The 24203-nt window shown below is 42.0% G+C and overlaps 1 protein-coding gene across 1 annotated transcript in view; it reads left to right on the forward strand.

Annotated features, from left to right (window-relative positions):
- The window catches only part of LOC148430837 (alpha-2-macroglobulin-like protein 1), a 630872-nt gene that overhangs the window by 497035 nt on the left and 109634 nt on the right, over positions 1–24203 (forward strand). Inside the window, exon 22 of the mRNA XM_088466430.1 lies at positions 10615–10780. Coding sequence (XP_088322556.1) covers positions 10615–10780 — 166 coding nt within the window. The remainder of the gene's footprint in view (positions 1–10614; positions 10781–24203) is intronic.

Here is a 24203-nt window from a genome sequence, read left to right on the forward strand (position 1 = left end):
TACATTCTATATACTGACTGTCCTGATATATCCCCCACACACTACATTCTATACACTGACTGTCCTGACATATCCCCCACACACTACATTCTATATACTGACTGGCCTAATATATCCCCCTCACACTACATACTATATACTGACTGTCCTGATATATCCCCCACACACTACATTCTATATAATGACTGTCCTGATATATCCCCCACACACTACATTCTATATACTGACTGTCCTGATATATCCCCCACACACTACATTCTATATACTGACTGTCCTGATATATCCCCCACACACTACATTCCATATACTGACTGTCCTGATATATCCCCCACACACTACATTCTATATACTGACTGTCCTGATATATCCCCCACACACTACATTCCATATACTGACTGTCCTAATATATCCCTCACACACTACATTCTATATACTGACTGTCCTGATATATCCCCCACACACTACATTCTATATACTGACTGTCCTGATATATCCTCCTTACACTACATTCTGTATACTGACTGTCCTGATATATCCTCCTTATACTACATTCTATATACTGACTGTCCTGATATATCCCCACACACTACATTCTATATACTGACTGTCCTGATATATCCTCCACACACCATATTCTATATACTGACTATCCTGATATATCCTCCACAAACTACATTCTATATACTGACTGTCCTGATATATCCCCACACACTACATTCTATATACTGACTGTCCTGATGTATCCTCCACACACTACATACTATATACTGACTGTCTTGATATATCCTCCACACACTACATTCTATATACTGACTGTCCTGACATATCCCCCACACACTACATTCCATATACTGACTGTCCTGATATATCCCTCACACACTACATTCTATATACTGACTGTCCTGATATATCCCCCACACACTACATTCTATATACTGACTGTCCTGATATATCCTCCTTACACTACATTCTGTATACTGACTGTCCTGATATATCCTCCTTACACTACATTCTATATACTGACTGTCCTGATATATCCCCACACACTACATTCTATATACTGACTGTCCTGACATATCCCCCACACACTACATTCCATATACTGACTGTCCAGATATATCCCTCACACACTACATTCTATATACTGACTGTCCTGATATATCCCCCACACACTACATTCTATATACTGACTGTCCTGATATATCCTCCTTACACTACATTCTGTATACTGACTGTCCTGATATATCCTCCTTACACTACATTCTATATACTGACTGTCCTGATATATCCCCACACACTACATTCTATATACTGACTGTCCTGATATATCCTCCACACACCATATTCTATATACTGACTATCCTGATATATCCCCCACACACTACATTCTATATACTGACTGTCCTGATATATCCCCACACACTACATTCTATATATACTGACTGTCCTGATATATCCCCACACACTACATTCTATATACTGACTGTCCTGATATATCCTCCACACACCATATTCTATATACTGACTATCCTGATATATCCCCCACACACTACATTCTATATACTGACTGTCCTGATATATCCCCACACACTACATTCTATATACTGACTGTCCTGATATATCCCCCACACACTACATTCTATATACTGACTATCCTGATATATCCCCTTCACACTACATTCTATATATACTGACTGTCCTGATATATCCCCCACACACTACATACTATATACTGACAGTCCTGATATATCCCACACACTACATTCTATATACTGACTGTCCTGATATATCCCCCACAAACTACATTCCATATACTAAGTGTCCTGATATATCCCTCACACACTACATTCTATATACTGACTGTCCTGATATATCCCCAACACACTACATTCTATATACTGACTGTCCTGATATATCCCCCACACACTACATTCTATATACTGACTGTCCTGATATATCCCCCACACACTACATTCTATATACTGACTGTCCTGACATATCCCCCACACACTACATTCCATATACTAACTGTCCTGATATATCCCTCACATACTACATTCTATATACTGACTGTCCTGATATATCCCTCACACACTACATTCTATATACTGACTGTCCTGATATATCCCCCACACACTACATTCTATATACTGACTGTCCTGATATATCCCCCACACACTACATTCTATATACTGACTGTCCTGACATATCCCCCACACACTACATTCCATATACTGACTGTCCTGATATATCCCTCACACACTACATACTATATACTGACTGTCCTGATATATCCCCACACACTACATTCTATATACTGACTGTCCTGATGTATCCTCCACACACTACATACTATATACTGACTGTCTTGATATATCCTCCTTACACTACATTCTGTATACTGACTGTCCTGATATATCCTCCTTACACTACATTCTATATACTGACTGTCCTGATATATCCCCACACACTACATTCTATATACTGACTGTCCTGATATATCCTCCACACACCATATTCTATATACTGACTATCCTGATATATCCCCCACACACTACATTCTATATACTGACTGTCCTGATATATCCCCACACACTACATTCTATATACTGACTGTCCTGATGTTTCCTCCACACACTACATACTATATACTGACTGTCTTGATATATCCTCCACACACTACATTCTATATACTGACTGTCCTGATATATCTTCCACACACCACATTCTATATACTGACTATCAATATATATCCCCCACACACTACATTCTATATACTGACTGTCCTGATATATCCCCCACACACTACATTCTATACACTGACTGTCCTGACATATCCCCCACACACTACATTCTATATACTGACTGGCCTAATATATCCCCCTCACACTACATACTATATACTGACTGTCCTGATATATCCCCCACACACACTACATTCTATATAATGACTGTCCTGATATATCCCCCACACACTACATTCTACATACTGACTGTCCTGATATATCCCCCACACACTACATTCTATATACTGACTGTCCTGATATATCCCCCACACACTACATTCCATATACTGACTATCCTGATATATCCCCTTCACACTACATACTATACACTGACTGTCCTGACATATCCCCCACACACTACATTCCATATACTAAGTGTCCTGATATATCCCTCACACACTACATTCTATATACTGACTGTCCTGCTATATCCCCAACACACTACATTCTATATACTGACTGTCCTGATATATCCCCCACACACTACATTCTATATACTGACTGTCCTGATATATCCCCCACACACTACATTCTATATACTGACTGTCCTGACATATCCCCCACACACTACATTCCATATACTGACTGTCCTGATATATCCCTCACATACTACATTCTATATACTGACTGTCCTGATATATCCCTCACACACTACATTCTATATACTGACTGTCCTGATATATCCCCCACACACTACATTCTATATACTGACTGTCCTGATATATCCCCCACACACTACATTCTATATACTGACTGTCCTGATATATCCCCCACACACTACATTCCATATACTGACTGTCCTGATATATCCCTCACACACTACATTCTATATACTGACTGTCCTGATATATCCCCCACACACTACATTCTATATACTGACTGTCCTGATATATCCTCCTTACACTACATTCTGTATACTGACTGTCCTGATATATCCTCCTTACACTACATTCTATATACTGACTGTCCTGATATATCCCCACACACTACATTCTATATACTGACTGTCCTGATATATCCTCCACACACCATATTCTATATACTGACTATCCTGATATATCCCCCACACACTACATTCTATATACTGACTGTCCTGATATATCCCCACACACTACATTCTATATACTGACTGTCCTGATGTATCCTCCACACACTACATACTATATACTGACTGTCTTGATATATCCTCCACACACTACATTCTATATACTGACTGTCCTGATATATCTTCCACACACCACATTCTATATACCGACTATCCTGATATATCCCCCACACACTACATTCTATATATTGACTGTCCTGATATATCCCCCACACACTACATTCTATACACTGACTGTCCTGACATATCCCCCACACACTACATTCTATATACTGACTGGCCTAATATATCCCCCTCACACTACATACTATATACTGACTGTCCTGATATATCCCCCACACACACTACATTCTATATAATGACTGTCCTGATATATCCCCCACACACTACATTCTATATACTGACTGTCCTGATATATCCCCCACACACTACATTCTATATACTGACTGTCCTGATATATCCCCCACACACTACATTCTATATACTGACTATCCTGATATATCCCCTTCACACTACATACTATACACTGACTGTCCTGACATATCCCCCACACACTACATTCCATATACTAAGTGTCCTGATATATCCCTCACACACTACATTCTATATACTGACTGTCCTGATATATCCCCAACACACTACATTCTATATACTGACTGTCCTGATATATCCCCCACACACTACATTTATATACTGACTGTCCTGATATATGCCCCACACACTACCTTCTATATACTGACTGTCCTGACATATCCCCCACACACTACATTCCATATACTAACTGTCCTGATATATCCCTCACATACTACATTCTATATACTGACTGTCCTGATATATCCCTCACACACTACATTCTATATACTGACTGTCCTGATATATACCCCACACACTACATTCTATATACTGACTGTCTTGATATATCCCCCACACACTACATTCTATATACTGACTGTCCTGATATATCCCCACACACTACATTCTATATACTGACTGTCCTGGTATATCCTCCACACACCATATTCTATATACTGACTATCCTGATATATCCCCCACACACTACATTCTATATACTGACTGTCCTGATATATCCCCACACACTACATTCTATATACTGACTGTCCTGATGTTTCCTCCACACACTACATACTATATACTAACTGTCTTGATATATCCTCCACACACTACATTCTATATACTGACTGTCCTGATATATCTTCCACACACCACATTCTATATACTGACTATCAAGATATATCCCCCACACACTACATTCTATATACTGACTGTCCTGATATATCCCCCACACACTACATTCTATACACTGACTGTCCTGACATATCCCCCACACACTACATTCTATATACTGACTGGCCTAATATATCCCCCTCACACTACATACTATATACTGACTGTCCTGATATATCCCCCACACACACTACATTCTATATAATGACTGTCCTGATATATCCCCCACACACTACATTCTATATACTGACTGTCCTGATATATCCCCCACACACTACATTCTATATACTGACTGTCCTGATATATCCCCCACACACTACATTCCATATACTGACTATCCTGATATATCCCCTTCACACTACATACTATACACTGACTGTCCTGACATATCCCCCACACACTACATTCCATATACTAAGTGTCCTGATATGTCCCTCACACACTACATTCTATATACTGACTGTCCTGCTATATCCCCAACACACTACATTCTATATACTGACTGTCCTGATATATCCCCCACACACTACATTCTATATACTGACTGTCCTGATATATCCCCCACACACTACATTCTATATACTGACTGTCCTGACATATCCCCCACACACTACATTCCATATACTGACTGTCCTGATATATCCTTCACATACTACATTCTATATACTGACTGTCCTGATATATCCCTCACACACTATATTCTATATACTGACTGTCCTGATATATCCCCCACACACTACATTCTATATACTGACTGTCCTGATATATCCCCCACACACTACATTCTATATACTGACTGTCCTGATATATCCCCCACACACTACATTCCATATACTGACTGTCCTGATATATCCCTCACACACTACATTCTATATACTGACTGTCCTGATATATCCCACACACACTACATTCTATATACTGACTGTCCTGATATATCCTCCTTACACTACATTCTGTATACTGACTGTCCTGATATATCCTCCTTACACTACATTCTATATACTGACTGTCCTGATATATCCCCACACACTACATTCTATATACTGACTGTCCTGATATATCCTCCACACACCATATTCTATATACTGACTATCCTGATATATCCCCCACACACTACATTCTATATACTGACTGTCCTGATATATCCCCACACACTACATTCTATATACTGACTGTCCTGATGTATCCTCCACACACTACATACTATATACTGACTGTCTTGATATATCCTCCACACACTACATTCTATATACTGACTGTCCTGATATATCTTCCACACACCACATTCTATATACCGACTATCCTGATATATCCCCCACACACTACATTCTATATATTGACTGTCCTGATATATCCCCCACACACTACATTCTATACACTGACTGTCCTGACATATCCCCCACACACTACATTCTATATACTGACTGGCCTAATATATCCCCCTCACACTACATACTATATACTGACTGTCCTGATATATCCCCCACACACACTACATTCTATATAATGACTGTCCTGATATATCCCCCACACACTACATTCTATATACTGACTGTCCTGATATATCCCCCACACACTACATTCTATATACTGACTGTCCTGATATATCCCCCACACACTACATTCTATATACTGACTATCCTGATATATCCCCTTCACACTACATACTATACACTGACTGTCCTGACATATCCCCCACACACTACATTCCATATACTAAGTGTCCTGATATATCCCTCACACACTACATTCTATATACTGACTGTCCTGATATATCCCCAACACACTACATTCTATATACTGACTGTCCTGATATATCCCCCACACACTACATTTATATACTGACTGTCCTGATATATGCCCCACACACTACCTTCTATATACTGACTGTCCTGACATATCCCCCACACACTACATTCCATATACTAACTGTCCTGATATATCCCTCACATACTACATTCTATATACTGACTGTCCTGATATATCCCTCACACACTACATTCTATATACTGACTGTCCTGATATATACCCCACACACTACATTCTATATACTGACTGTCTTGATATATCCCCCACACACTACATTCTATATACTGACTGTCCTGATATATCCCCACACACTACATTCTATATACTGACTGTCCTGATATATCCTCCACACACCATATTCTATATACTGACTATCCTGATATATCCCCCACACACTACATTCTATATACTGACTGTCCTGATATATCCCCACACACTACATTCTATATACTGACTGTCCTGATGTTTCCTCCACACACTACATACTATATACTGACTGTCTTGATATATCCTCCACACACTACATTCTATATACTGACTGTCCTGATATATCTTCCACACACCACATTCTATATACTGACTATCAAGATATATCCCCCACACACTACATTCTATATACTGACTGTCCTGATATATCCCCCACACACTACATTCTATACACTGACTGTCCTGACATATCCCCCACACACTACATTCTATATACTGACTGGCCTAATATATCCCCCTCACACTACATACTATATACTGACTGTCCTGATATATCCCCCACACACACTACATTCTATATAATGACTGTCCTGATATATCCCCCACACACTACATTCTATATACTGACTGTCCTGATATATCCCCCACACACTACATTCTATATACTGACTGTCCTGATATATCCCCCACACACTACATTCCATATACTGACTATCCTGATATATCCCCTTCACACTACATACTATACACTGACTGTCCTGACATATCCCCCACACACTACATTCCATATACTAAGTGTCCTGATATATCCCTCACACACTACATTCTATATACTGACTGTCCTGCTATATCCCCAACACACTACATTCTATATACTGACTGTCCTGATATATCCCCCACACACTACATTCTATATACTGACTGTCCTGATATATCCCCCACACACTACATTCTATATACTGACTGTCCTGACATATCCCCCACACACTACATTCCATATACTGACTGTCCTGATATATCCTTCACATACTACATTCTATATACTGACTGTCCTGATATATCCCTCACACACTACATTCTATATACTGACTGTCCTGATATATCCCCCACACACTACATTCTATATACTGACTGTCCTGATATATCCCCCACACACTACATTCTATATACTGACTGTCCTGATATATCCCCCACACACTACATTCCATATACTGACTGTCCTGATATATCCCTCACACACTACATTCTATATACTGACTGTCCTGATATATCCCACACACACTACATTCTATATACTGACTGTCCTGATATATCCTCCTTACACTACATTCTGTATACTGACTGTCCTGATATATCCTCCTTACACTACATTCTATATACTGACTGTCCTGATATATCCCCACACACTACATTCTATATACTGACTGTCCTGATATATCCTCCACACACCATATTCTATATACTGACTATCCTGATATATCCCCCACACACTACATTCTATATACTGACTGTCCTGATATATCCCCACACACTACATTCTATATACTGACTGTCCTGATGTATCCTCCACACACTACATACTATATACTGACTGTCTTGATATATCCTCCACACACTACATTCTATATACTGACTGTCCTGATATATCTTCCACACACCACATTCTATATACCGACTATCCTGATATATCCCCCACACACTACATTCTATATATTGACTGTCCTGATATATCCCCCACACACTACATTCTATACACTGACTGTCCTGACATATCCCCCACACACTACATTCTATATACTGACTGGCCTAATATATCCCCCTCACACTACATACTATATACTGACTGTCCTGATATATCCCCCACACACACTACACCACACACTACATTCTATATACTGACTGTCCTGATATATCCCCCACACACTACATTCTATATACTGACTGTCCTGATATATCCCCCACACACTACATTCTATATACTGACTATCCTGATATATCCCCTTCACACTACATACTATACACTGACTGTCCTGACATATCCCCCACACACTACATTCCATATACTAAGTGTCCTGATATATCCCTCACACACACTACATTCTATATTCTGACTGTCCTGATATATCCCCAACACACTACATTCTATATACTGACTGTCCTGATATATCCCCCACACACTACATTCTATATACTGACTGTCCTGATATATGCCCCACACACTACATTCTATATACTGACTGTCCTGACATATCCCCCACACACTACATTCCATATACTAACTGTCCTGATATATCCATCACATACTACATTCTATATACTGACTGTCCTGATATATCCCTCACACACTACATTCTATATACTGACTGTCCTGATATATCCCCCACACACTACATTCTATATACTGACTGTCCTGATATATCCCCCACACACTACATTCTATATACTGACTGTCCTGACATATCCCCCACACACTACATTCCATATACTGACTGTCCTGATATATCCCTCACACACTACATTCTATATACTGACTGTCCTGATATATCCCCCACACACTACATTCTATATACTGACTGTCCTGATATATCCTCCTTACACTACATTCTGTATACTGACTGTCCTGATATATCCTCCTTACACTACATTCTATATACTGACTGTCCTGATATATCCCCACACACTACATTCTATATACTGACTGTCCTGACATATCCCCCACACACTACATTCCATATACTGACTGTCCTGATATATCCCTCACACACTACATTCTCTATACTGACTGTCCTGATATATCCCCCACACACTACATTCTATATATTGACTGTCCTGATATATCCTCCTTACACTACATTCTGTATACTGACTGTCCTGATATATCCTCCTTACACTACATTCTATATACTGACTGTCCTGATATATCCCCACACACTACATTCTATATACTGACTGTCCTGATATATCCTCCACACACCATATTCTATATACTGTCTATCCTGATATATCCCCCACACACTACATTCTATATACTGACTGTCCTGATATATCCCCACACACTACATTCTATATATACTGACTGTCCTGATATATCCCCACACACTACATTCTATATACTGACTGTCCTGATATATCCTCCACACACCATATTCTATATACTGACTATCCTGATATATCCCCCACACACTACATTCTATATACTGACTGTCCTGATATATCCCCACACACTACATTCTATATACTGACTGTCCTGATATATCCCCCACACACTACATACTATATACTGACTGTCTTGATATATCCCCCACACACTACATTCTATATACTGACTGTCCTGATATATCCCCCACACACTACATTCTATATACTGACTTTCCTGATATATCCCCCACACACTACATTCTATATACTGTTATTATTCTACGCTGATATTACCTGCTCTTTTTCCTTGTAAATGGGTTTCAGCACCCCCTGCTCGTATGACGTCCGCTATGTCGACCTCTATGGAGACATTTATTGCGGTGGCTGATTCCGTACATGAGGACAGTGACAGTGACAGTGACAGTGGAGAGAGCTCTGGAGTTCGGACGTATTTTCCAGAAAGTTGGATTTGGATGCTGCAACCGGTTAAGTGAGTATCTGCGAACTGTGGTTTCTATATGCGCAGTACTGACTCCTCCCACGTTATCTCTTATTTGCTCTTCTGCAATTTATGTCTGTGCTGTATACTTAGATTTTTTTTTTGCTTTACTTCCACCTGATCATATTTGTCTAATAACAGAGAAAGATAGAATTTCACCCTGTGCTAGACATTTAGGTGTCAAATTAATTAGTACCAATGGCCATGAGGTTCTACAGCTCCGACCCTTTGCAGTAACCTTCTAAGAACATTTTACCTCGCACCCCATGGATGTGCACAGGAAAATGTGAGATGGTGGCAATTCCCAGGGACGTGCGCAGTGGAACATTGTGACCGTATATGCCTGAGATTGTCATTGTTCCCTAAGGATATAGTGACTGTGGCTCATCTCATAATGAAATATCCGTTGTCCTGTGGGCTTTGCATGTAAGGACAGTCACATTCAAACAATAGCCCTAATGACCTGCACGCCCATATAACTCACCCCAAAATGCCCCAACATGCCACTCACCTGCTCCAGAAATCCACCACATCAAACGTTCTATTTGCTCTTAACAGCCTCACATGCCCTCACTTGCTAAAACATGCCCCAAATGCCCCTACATCCCAAATATGCTTCCTAAAATGCACCACAAATTGGTGCTGATAGGTGTCAGTGGTGTGCGATGGAGGTCATGGCAGGAAATGTAACCAGGCTTATCGGCTATTTACCCAATTGCCAGCTAAAATCCCTGCGGCACAGGGAAAGTCTATTCAATTAAATAGCCTTTTTCCCGCACCGAAAAAATCATGACTCACGTGCGGAAACACACTAATTCCGTGTAAACTGTGGAATCATTGGGCCTTTTTCCCCGCGTGCGAGCCCGATTTGGTGTTTTTTCCACAGACTTTGCCTCGCAGCTCCATGAGCTGTGCAGTTCAGTCCGACTGTGGGGACTTGCACGTGGGGTAATCCCCGCTAATTAAATAGCTCTGATGTGGCAATTATCCATGGGTAAACCCCGCGGCTAATTGAATACCATCCATAGGTTTGTTTTTGTACTGTTGTCATTTGGTGTACTGACAGGTTTGGCATCTGCCATTCAAAATTTGATAAGCATTGCTCCAATGTATCAGTTCCAGCATTCAAGTTTTGCATGATCCTCAGACCCAGAAAATGGTGTGCCAGCCCAAGGTCTTTTTGTCTGAACCTGCCTTCGGGATGTAGTTGGCATCCCGGAGGTGGGGATGCCGATGGTCAGTATCCTGATGTCGGGATCCCATACCCAATATATCACCTACACACACAAATGTGATGAACAATCTTTTCTCTTTCCACTTGTAGCATAAGCAGTGATGAGTTTTAGAACCTCCAAAGTCAATTTCTAGCAATCCACTATCAAGTTTTATGTACCAGCAGTGGTTACATTGTAGTGATACGGTGGCTCCATTTAAATTTCCTCAGCTAGCTCACAGTTTAGGTAATCAGAATCACAGTCCACTTGCTACAGTAGCAAATCATACACAGTAGATATAGCAATGACCATATGTAACTTACTGTATCTTGCAACAGGAGAGAATATCTCTCTGTAGTCAATGTCTGATTTCTGTGTGTAACCCTTGGCAACAAGATGGGCTTTGTAATGAGCAAGACTTCCATCTTACAATAGACCCACTTGTTTTGCAGTCTTTTGACCTGTCCCAATGTTCCATGTGTGATTGTCGTTCAAAGTTGTAGGCTCTTTATCTATGGCTGATTTCTAGTCTTCCCAGTCACTGCTTAACTTTTCTTCTTTCTTCTTGTATAGTTTGAGGTTCACAGTAGAGAAAGTTAGCAATTATTTTCTGTATCTTTTAGGTGGTTTTCCTTTGTTACTTCTAATAGAGCTCCTGCTCTGCAATTGATCACCTGCATCTGTAGTCACGCTACCAGCTGTCGGCATGTCTAGAATCACCAGTTTTTGTGGTGTTGCAACATCTAGCTTGTTTTTGATTGAAGCTTTCTTGTGAAAAACTAAGGGGTAAAAATAACTAAGTGTCGGTTTTGGCATTATGAATTCCTAATGCTCTATACACCCTAAATGTAGCTATTTAGCGTTGTAAGTCGCACAAGAAATAATTGCTTTCCAGACTTTGATTGTGGTTCCAAAGCTCAAAAAGATATTATTCAACAAAAAGCATATAGTTACACGCTGTAATCTAAATACAATTAGCGCAAACAAATTATACAATCGCTCGGTACAGTCAAATACATACGCATACGCTCTGGATCCAGATTTCCGGCATCAAAGGTGAAGCCTCCGTCAATAGCAAGAAAATGATGACTAGCTAACAGATTCAGAGTGCCTGTTTATGTACCCTTACAGAGATAGGCAATACAATAGAACAAGTTGGCATAATCCCATTGGTTCTTCTTCCTGGTTCTCCTGTTACGATACCGTTCTTAGGTCAGTTTGTATTCTCTGCCTCCAAACTCCTTACCCTCACATCTTCATTTGGTCTCTCACAATGGACCTCCTCACACTCACATGTAAGTGGGCACTCACTTGATTTAGTCTTCACTCACCGGTGTAATATTTCTAATTATTCCAACTCCCCATTCCCCCTCTCTGATCATCACCTTCTCTCTTTTAACCTATCTCTCTCTCCCTCCTCTCCTCTACCTACGAAGGCCACCATCACTAACATTGAGGCTATCAATGCCGTTTCTTTATCTTCCCTGCTTGACTCGCTTCTCTCCCCTATCCTCTCTCTCTCCTGCCCTGAGCAAGCTGCTTCCCTATACAATGCCTCCCTTACTTCTGCTCTGGACTCTGTTGCACCGGCAATCACTACTCACCCTCGCAGATCCACACTACAACCCTGACATTCCAAATGCACCAGATATCTGCAAAAGTGTTCATGAACCGCTGAGCGACAGTGGAGAAGATCACGCTCCAAGTCAGATTTTCTCCACTTCAAATTTATGCTCTCATCCTACAGTGTTGCCCTTTCCCTATCTAAACAGTCCTATTTCAAGAACCTCCTTTCCTCCCAGTCCTCAAATTCCCAGCATCTCTTCACCACCTTCAACTCCCTCCTCTGTCCACCCCCTCCCCGCCTCCCCTCCTCACTCACTGCCATTGACTTTGCTACCTACTTTACATCCAAAATCGATTCCATATGTCAGGACATCACATCCCACCAGTCCCCCTGCTCTACACCTCCTTCTTTCCCTGATCACCCATCTCCATCTATTTCACCAACTCTGACAGCCTTCTCCCCTGTATCTGGAGAGGAAGTCATGGCTCTCATCCAGCCTTCCCCCCCTTTCTACCTCCCCCTTGACCATATCTCTTCACGTCTCCTCCGCTACCTCTCTCCTTGTGCCTGTTCCCATCTTGCCCATCTCCTTAATCTTTCCCTCTCATCTGGCACTGTCCCTTCTGCATTCAAACATGTGATAGTTTCCCCATTCTTAAAAAACCTACCCTTGATCCCAACACACTCTCCAACTACCGTCCCATCTCTCTGCTCCCTTTTGCCTCCAAGCTCCTTGAGTTTGTTGTTTACAAATGCCTTACCACCTTTCTTTCCTCCAACTCCCTCCTTGATCCTTTTCAGTCTGGCTTCCATTCTCTCCACTCCACTAAAACTGAGTTCACAAAAGTCAGCAATGACCTCCTTGCTGCCAAATCCAAGGGCCATTACGCTCTACTCATTCTCCTTGACCTCTCTGCTGCCTTCGACACTGTTGACCACCCTCTCCTGCTGCAAATCCTTCACTCCCTTGGTTTACATGACACTGCTTCTCCTGGCTGTCGTCCTACCTCTCAGACTGGTCCTTCTCTGTCTCTTCTCATGACTCCTCTTCCCCACCACAGCCTCAACAGTAGGTGTTCCCCAAGGTTCCATTCTTGGACCTTTACTATTCTCCCTCTATACGTCCTCTCTAGGTGAACTCATCAGCTCTTTTGACCTCCATTATCATCTCTATGCTGACGATACTCAGATCTACCTTTCCTCCCCTGACCTCTCCCCCTCTCTCCTCACTCGTATCTCCAACTGTCTCTCTGCTATTTGTCCCAGCGATTTCTTAAACATAATATGTCTAAGACTGAGCTGATCATTTTTCCACCCTCCAACATAACCTCTACTATTTCTTTAACAATTGATGGCACAACTATCTCTTCTAGCCCCAAAGTGCACTGTCTTGGAGTTATCCTGGACTCCTCCCTCTCCTACAAACCACATATCCAGAGCCTCTCACAGTCCTGTCGCTTCCATCTCAAAAATATTTCCAAGATTAGACACTTTCTCACCCAGGATGCCACCAAAACCCTCATACACTCACTGGTCATATCCAGATTGGACTACTGTAACCTTCTCCTATCGGGCCTCCCCATCTCCCATCTCTCTCCTCTCCAGTCTGTCCTCAATGCTGCTGCTCAACTCATCTTCCTCTCCAAACACTCTACATCTGCCTCCCCTCTCCTACAAGCCCTACACTGGCTCCCCTTCCCTTTTAGAACCCAATTCAAGGTTCTCACACTTGCTTACAAAACCCTCACCCATTCTTCTCCCATTTACATCTCTGACCTCATCTCCCTCCACTCTCCTGGCCACCCCTTCGCTCAACCAATGCACGCCGCCTCTCATGCCAACTGATTACTTCCTCCCACTTCCGCCTCCAAGATTTTGCCCGTGCTGCTCCCGACCTTTGGAACTCTCTCCCTCTCCCTATCAGACTCTCCTCCTCTTTACAATCCTTCAAAGGGCTCTCAAGACCCATTACTTCATCAAAGCCTTCCAGCTCCCATCCTAACTTGCTGCAACATGCTCCTTCCTCCGTTTACCCCATCTGTGTCACCCCTGTTTGTCTGCCCCTCCCCTTTAGAATGTAAGCTCTTATGAGCAGGGCCTCTACCCTCTTGTGCTTCTCCTTACTTTACTTTCACCTACTTCTTACCCCCCACCAGGGCACCTAACACTTGGTTGCTTACGCTCTGTTGCATATTTAGGTGTTATGGTCACTTATGTATCAATGTATATTATCCATGTCCTTGTCCTATTTTTTTACTGTAAGTCAGTTGTCAAATTATTTGTTTATGTACTTTGTAAGGCGCTGCAGAACACTTGTGGTGCCATATAAATAATGGATAATAATAATAATAATAATAATAATAATAATAATAATAATTGTAATAGTTCAGCCTCCAACAACTCTTTGCGTCCATTTTCCCGCTGAAGAACAAGTCTAAACTGGCTGCATTACATTTACAGAGTACATTACAATGCCTATCTCTCTATGATCCATAATTTGCAGACACATGTTGCGATTTCCTCGCCAATGGAACCGGAAATCTGCAAATAAACAGTGGTTCAGAATGGCACCAAACATGGTCTGTTTATCATGTACTAAACCCTAGATATCAAATACAGTCACTTCATAACATAATTAATAATTAATATAACCTTGAATATTAACCTTAATGCTAGAGAACCTTTCTATGTAACTGTGCAATATGTAAGTGTACGGATATTCGGAAAAGATGCTAGTTAGCATTGAGCATCTACGTGTTTGTGGAGTGCACCGTGACATGTGTTTTGCAGGGTTGTTCATATTATATATTTTAGTAAATGTATGTATTTATATAATGAGGACTTTTAATAGTGTTCTATTGCGTGGGAATCGCATGATGCTAAATAATAACATCGCCGTATGTACTGATATTGTGTGAGATTCGCTAAAATGGCGCTGGGCGGCCATTTGCAAAATGGCGTCTTGTTGCCATTCGCAAAATGGCGTCGTGCAGATTTTAATTTTAACAGATTCTGTCTCAGCCAATCATTCGACTTCGACAGTCAACCCTTTGATAGCCAACAACATGCTATCACTCTGATTTTAAAAATTAAATTTAGACTTACACTGTGACATATTATTTAATATTATATTATGGGATGGCACAAGGTGGTTTTTAAACCATCAATAATGTGTCTCTGGGAGGGACATAAAACTACCCTTATACGCACACTGCAGATCTTGGGAGATCATGGGAAAGATGTGGGGATGCACCTAACCTATAAAGGAAGTCTTGAAGAGGATAGGCACTTACATTATTTAAGGTGTTTAAAATAACATTTAATAACACATTTCATGCATGGCTAAATTTATACATCATCTGATGGTACATTCTAGATCAGGGTTGTAATGCAGTTTTTCATTTACCTTGGTATTCGTACTGATACTACTGACCACCATCATAATTTCATTCCTTTGATTAACTTTAGCGTTATATTTTCCACATTTCAACACAGCAGGAACACACCTGACACATATGCCAATTACTAAGATGACAACCAATATGAGGATCAGGAGTTTACCTATACTAGCAATCGTTTCCTTTACCCACTCTCCTAGACCGGAGAACCATTTCACTGGGTTCAACCAAGAAACCCATTCTTCCACCTTTTCCTCTACTTCAGCGACTGAAGCATTATGGTTCTTCCGAAATTCCCATTTTAACTGCAGAATTTCGTCCATCTTCCGGTCTATCGCCTCCTTGGGGTCACTAGTATCGTTTGTGATGTAGGTACAACACTTTACACCAAATGGGTGGCCAAAGTTGCACAATACCCTCCAGTGACAGCTGTTAAATAATTTAACACTAGACTATGTTGTACAAGTTCTTTCTTATAAGCTTGAAACTTCTTCCCTGTATACCTTAACGTGTCATCATACATCTCAGTGATATTATCTATTAATTTAGCAAGATCTTCAACATATCTGAAATTTAGAATACCCCGAGCGATCCTGGTGGGATCCAATGCTACCAAAACTTGAAAGCCAGTTGTTTCACTAATCAATTGTGTGGCTTTATGTACATCATCAGGTATCATGTTTCTCTTGTCACGGTGTTCATACTGTGTGTGAAGATATGGTGATGGTGTGTTTTTATGAATACCCAGCATTTCACCATGTGTAAGGGTCATAACTTCTGGAACTACTCTTCCCAGGTAACAGAAACCTTCAGAACTCGGAGAGAGCCACTTGTACGCTTTTCTACCACATATAAAATATACATCATCGGGGAGAACATAAGGAATAGTAAACATCAGTAACCCACACATTTCCATAGCAAGTGATCCTATTTCAGGTTCTCCCATTTGACTCATGCAAGTTTCTGGTTGTAATATCTTGGTACAATATCCTTCTGGTACCCTACCAATCATTTCTTTGATGTTACTTAGTGTGTACCAATAACGGAAGTGTCTCCCATTTAACCTAATTGTGCATAAAAGTTAAAAATGTATAGGTTCATTATCAGCTCTTAGTGAGAAGGTCATCGTCTGGTTATTCCCCGTCACCTCCCAACTTCCTGGTTTATTGAAGTTGGTGATGTTCAAACATAAAAGTGATCTATCCACTTGGTACTGGTGGAGTTTAAAATGAGGTGGTTTGGACTTAAGAAATTTTCCATCCAGTGCATCCCCTCTTTGTGATTCTAAAACCTCAGAGACATTCAATACGAATGGCACTACCCCTACATTATGCTATCCTTGAGGAACATGAGAGCACACCCAACAGTCAGTTTGATTTAAAACTTTACCCACCATGGTATGATAATCCTCTAAAGGATACTCACCCCAATATGGGTTATACTTAGGTTGGCACCGTTGGATGCACCTCTCATCGACTAGGGACCCACAAAACTCACATATACAATAATCCTCAGACGATAGACCTTCACACTGTCTCTGAGTTTCCAAAATAACAGATCTGATTACTGTACTGGGTTTGCTCAGATACCACCCTTGTGACTGTATTGCTCCTTCTCCCAACTCCACTCCATCGATATCACCCTCAGCTCCCCTCTCCAAAACACAAAGATAACCACAGCAGACCACTCCATTGCTGAAAACAATGATTTACAAATTTCTTTAGCTCAGGTATCTCACTGCAACCTTTAACCCTCCCGGAACAGTCTTGCAATTGACAGGTGTATGTTATCTGCCTCAATTCCGCCTTGTCTCTCCACCTGTTGGTTGACTTTCTTACAGTGAGTGGAAAGGACCCAGGTATCTCTCTCTGCCACTTTCAAGGATGTTGTACTTGTCAGCAACACCTGATACGGACCTTCCCACCGATCTGTCAAACAACCTGAACGCAGGAAATTTCTGATCATAACAAATTCTCCAGGTTCAGCATCATATCAGTTTGTTTCTGGCATATCATGTGACAACAATTTCAGTTTCTCACTGTTATAAGATACCTTACAGTAACCTTGTTGTTACTTTTCAAATCTTCCTGCGGGCTTACAATCAAACGATGTTGTCTACCAAACAGTATTTCAAAGGGGGACAGATTGAGGGGAGGTCTAGGAGTTGTCCTGATACTATGAAGGACAAGTGGTAGTGCTTCTGGCCACCCCAGTCCAGTTTCTGCCCTGATCTTACTTTTTATTTTTTTAATAGTACCGTTCATCCTGTCCACCTTGGCACTGGCTTGCGGTCGGTAGGGGGTGTGAAATCTACTATTAATACCCATCAACTTACACATGTTCTGGAAGACATCACCTGTGATATGAGTACCCCTATCACTTTCAATAATTCTAGGGATACCGTATCTGCATACAAATTCCTGTACAATCTTTTTAGCAGTGAACACAGCAGTATTAGTGGCAGCTGGGTATGCCTCTACCCAGTTAGAAAATACATCTGTACAAACTAATACATACTTGAGATTCCTGCAGGGTGGTATGTGGATGAAATCAATTTGTATTACCTGAAAAGGTCCATCTGTCGGGGGAACGTGGGATGGCTCGGTTGATATTGTTTTTCCAACGTTCTTCCTCAAGCAGGTCAAACAGGACATTGCCCTCTTTTCGGCTTGGGAAGAAAAACCTGGTGCACACCAATACGCCCTGACCAACTTGCACATACCCTGCTTTCCCAGGTGAGTCAGACCATGCGCTGCCTCAGCCAAGCTCGGGTAGTAAGCATTGGGTGCCACCGGCTTACCTTGTCCATCTCTCCAGAGTCCAGAGGACTCTTGCACATCCCTTAGATCTCCAGTCTGCCTGGAACACAAATTTTGCATCTCAATTAATTTCTGCATATCAGTCATTTGAAACATCATTTGGTTAATTGGCATGTTCACTTTTAACCCTGCTGCCCATTTAGCAGCTTTGTCTGCCCTGTTATTGCCCAGTGACACCGGATCATCTTCACATGTATGGGCTTTACACTTAATGACGGCCACTTCCTTAGGCAACGGGATCGCTGTCAGTAGTCCTTTTATTTGTCTGGAATGTGTGACTGGTGTGCCTGCTGCTGTCATAAAATTTCTCAGACGCCATAGAGCACCAAAATCATGTACCTCCACGAAGGCGTACCTAGAGTCACTGTAGATATTAGCGGATTTGCCTTTTGCTAATTCACACGCTCTTCTTAGTGCCACCAGCTCCGCCACTTGGGCCCAGTGAGGTGAACCTAGAGGTTTGGCTTTTATGATGTCTTTGTCATTTACAACAGCATAACCTGTACATAACTCTACAGTGTCACTCTGTCTATGACAACTCCCAGGAGCTTATTCAGAGTCGGTCGTGAGGGCTTAGCGCTCGCGACCGACTCGATGTTGCCCCACAGCGCATGAGCATGACGGAGCCGGCACCGTCGTGAACATGTGTGAGACCCAGCTAACGATGGGGACTCTGTCATTAGGGGTCTCGTAGCAAATGGGGCGAGCTATCGATTTTGAGTGACAGCTCGCCCTGTTTGCTGGGTGGGCCGGGGGCGTGCCTGGCCAAACGGAGGCATTCCAGTCAGAACGCTTGCCGTTTGGGGGCGGCCCCACTGACATCATTGCTGATGTCAGTGGGGAACTTCCTGCTCAAACAGAGCAGGAAGCTCCCTGGGGCTTACGAGTGCCCAGACCCTACCCTAGGGTCTCGTCCTAAGCCCCGATGGTCGTGATGGTCTTGACTATTGCGACCATCACTCATGTCGGTTGTTAGAGCTGTGGGTGGTAACCCACAGCTTAATGATAGACAAGGAGGTGGCCTTTCAGGATGCAAGCGGCCGTCCTGATTCTGAGCAACCGCTTGCATCTAACGACCGCCTCTGAATGAGGCCCTAAGTCCTGTAATGGCAAGGCCAAAATAGAAAAACCTGGGATCCACATTCTGCAGTATCCACACATTCCCAAGAAGGTACAGATTTGCTGTTGGTTCTGCGGCAGTGTCATGGTCTGTATGGCCTGGATTCTGTCAGTGGCCAGATGTCGTAACTCCTGGGTTAGGCAGTGTCCCAAGTATTTAAGCCTGGACTGGCATGACTTTAATTTGTCCTTAGCAACCTTGTGTCCATTCTGTAAGAGATGAGGCAACAGTAGTTTGGTATCATTTAAACATGACAACATGAATCAGAACACAACAATAAATCATCTACATATTGTATTAGTACAGATCCATTGGCAGGTTGAAAAGATTGTAAACAGTCTTGTAAGGCCTGGGAGAAGATACTGGGACTGTCTATGAAGCCCTGGAGCAACCGTGTCCATCTGTACGTAAATGCAAATAGGTACTGACAGTCAGGATGAAGAGGGACAGAGAAGAAAGCAGAACAGAGGTCAATGACAGTAAAATGGGTTGCATTTAGTGGGATCTGCATGAGGATGGCAGCTGGATTCGGCACTACGGGGAATTGGCTCTCTATTACCTTATTAACCCCTCTAAGGTCCTGTACCAGCCTATAACCCCTCCCACCACTCTTCTTCACAGGAAAGATGGGACTGTTGGCTATACTCGCTGTACATACTAAAATTCCCTGTTGCAAATAACCGCTCGATTATGGGATAAACCCCTATCTCTACCTCCTGTTTTAACGGGTACTGGGGAATTTTTGGAGCTTGCCTACCGCTTTTTAGATTTACCATTACGGGAGCTACGTTTGCCATCAATCCAGTGTCCTGTCCATCTTTGGTCCAGAGGGACCCTGGTATCTGAGATAACATTTGTTTTACTTGAGATGGATTTTTATCTGAAATAGTAGAGTGAAACATTAACCTTTGGGGAGTGTCCAGTATATCCCTCACCTCGTGCGCAACTCTCTCTGGGATATCTAGAAATATTCCATCAGGGGTACAATAAATGACACATCCCATTTTACATAACAAATCCCTTCCCAGTAGGTTAGTAGGGGCCACTGCTGCCAGGAGAAAGGTGTGCCTGGTATGCAATGGACCGATAGTAACGTCTGCAGATTTTTTTAAAGGATAATGTTGCACTTTATCCGTTACACCCATTGCTGGTACTGTTTTGCTGGTCACCTGTAAATTAGATGGAGATTTTATCACTGATCTGGTCGCTCCTGTGTCTACCAGAAAAGAATGTTTAGAACCAGCTACATCAATTAACATTACAGGTTCTTCTTTAACATCCCCAGTTAACCTGACTGACTGTAGACTACAGGTGTGACCTGACCCAGAGAGCTGACTATCTTCTTCCAGCAAAGCATTCACTGCTGCGATATGAGAAGGTGATGGCTGGAATTGTCCCTTCTGTTGTGGGTATGTCGGTGTTCCCTGGTTTGGCGTTTACCATTTCCTAGCCCTACAGAACTTACTTATATGCCCTGGTTACATCTATAACACCTTCGTAGTTGACATGTTGTAAAAGGTTGTTGTTGTGTGGGTTGGGGAATGAGGAAAGATTGTGGTTGTGTATAGGGATAAGGATTTGGAGTATGTATGGGATGAGTGTATTGTGGCTGTGTGTGGTAAGAGTGCTGCGGTGTTATTTGCATTCCTTCCAGAGCTTGGATACTAACAGCCATTAGTTTCTGGCTCTGCATTTCTCTCTTCCTAAAGATGTTTTTATCATTTTCAATTGTAGATTCCCTGAGTGTGTCTACTGTAACTCCTCTCCACCCAGGAAGTGAGGTCTGAACCCTGGCTTTTAGGCTGTCCTTAAGACCATCCATAAGCATTGTGATTGTAACTTCCCTGTGATGGGTGTTGTCTTTTATAGCCTCTATACCTGTGTATTGGGTAATAGTCTGCAGCGCTCTGGTAAAATAATCTGCTGCAGACTCACTCTCTTTCTGCTTAATCGTGAAGATTTTACTCTAGTTAACAATTAATGGGAAAATACAGCCAATTGGGTGACAATGTGGGTTATATTGTCCTGATTACCTGTATCAGTTATGGAATTATCTCCATCCAATACACAAGCCGTGATAAACTTTTTCACATCAGTATTGTGTGGAAGACATGCCCGTAATACCAATCGCCAATCTTTATTGGTTGGCTCATGAGCATTACCTAAATCCTTTACAAATCTCTGGCACTTTGCTAGTTCTTTCCTAGGGATGGGGAAATCTGTCATTATAGAACGTAGTTCTGCTCTTGTCCATGGACAATGCATCGTTACATCCCTTGTGGCCACTATACCATGTGCGTCCGGATTCCCATTGGGAACAGTTATTGTCCGGATGGGATGGATGCCTGCCATAATGCTACCTTTGGCCTGGTTGAGGTTGAGTTGAGGGTTCAGCCTATTGCTACTACATATGGTATTAGTAATCTCCGCTACTGTTAAAGCCGGTGTTAATACTCCTGTACTGGTGGGGCTACCTCCATTTCTGGTACTAGCGGGGCAGATACCTGTGCTTGCTGTGGTGGTACATTTAACATTTGTGCAACATGGGAGAGAGCGGGCCTCACAACAGGTTCATCATCTGCATCATGAGCATGTTCCTTATAGTTACTTAGAAGAGGGTACAAATTACTTGTTACACTTTTATGAGTTTTAGATCGACTGTACCTACACCCCCATCCGCTTAGGGCAGTGGTGGTGTGCTTGAACTACTGACATTACCTTCCGCAACGCTACCTTGCTGTGCGTGCGCACTCCCTTGTGTCGTGTGCACACCGCTAAGCCACATGTCCCCCTCGTGCTGCCACAACTTCAAGCAATCGTTAAACTTTACCCTTTTCTTCAGAGACTTCACTAAACATATACTGTCTCTGAGATTATTCAGAACCTCTGAATCAAAGCTACCAATTTTAGGAAAAGGTGTTCTACTTTTCTTGGTCATTTTGACCCATATGTCGCAGTACGCTGTAGCGTACGCACCATACTTTTTAAACATAAATACCTGGCCGATCCTAATGGCCCTTCCATCTGCAGCACATCATCGACCATTACTAGAGATTGCCTTGCACCCATCTGGGAAAACGCTTAGCAATTTCTAGAGAATTTCAATTAGTGAACGATTTTCAAAGAGCTACGTTCACTCCCTCCCATTATACACAGCAGACCGGCCTGGCATTACAGTCAGCTTACACAACGAGGAGCAGACTAACCACCTATTGTAAATTATTCTACATGCAGCCATATTAAACCAAGCTTCAGCCACTCGCTCCTTCCCGCTATAACCCACTTCACCGCTATGT

The sequence above is a fragment of the Taudactylus pleione genome, unplaced genomic scaffold (genome assembly GCF_031769625.1).
Source record: "Taudactylus pleione unplaced genomic scaffold, aTauple2 ptg003137l, whole genome shotgun sequence".
Taxonomy (NCBI): domain Eukaryota; kingdom Metazoa; phylum Chordata; class Amphibia; order Anura; family Myobatrachidae; genus Taudactylus; species Taudactylus pleione.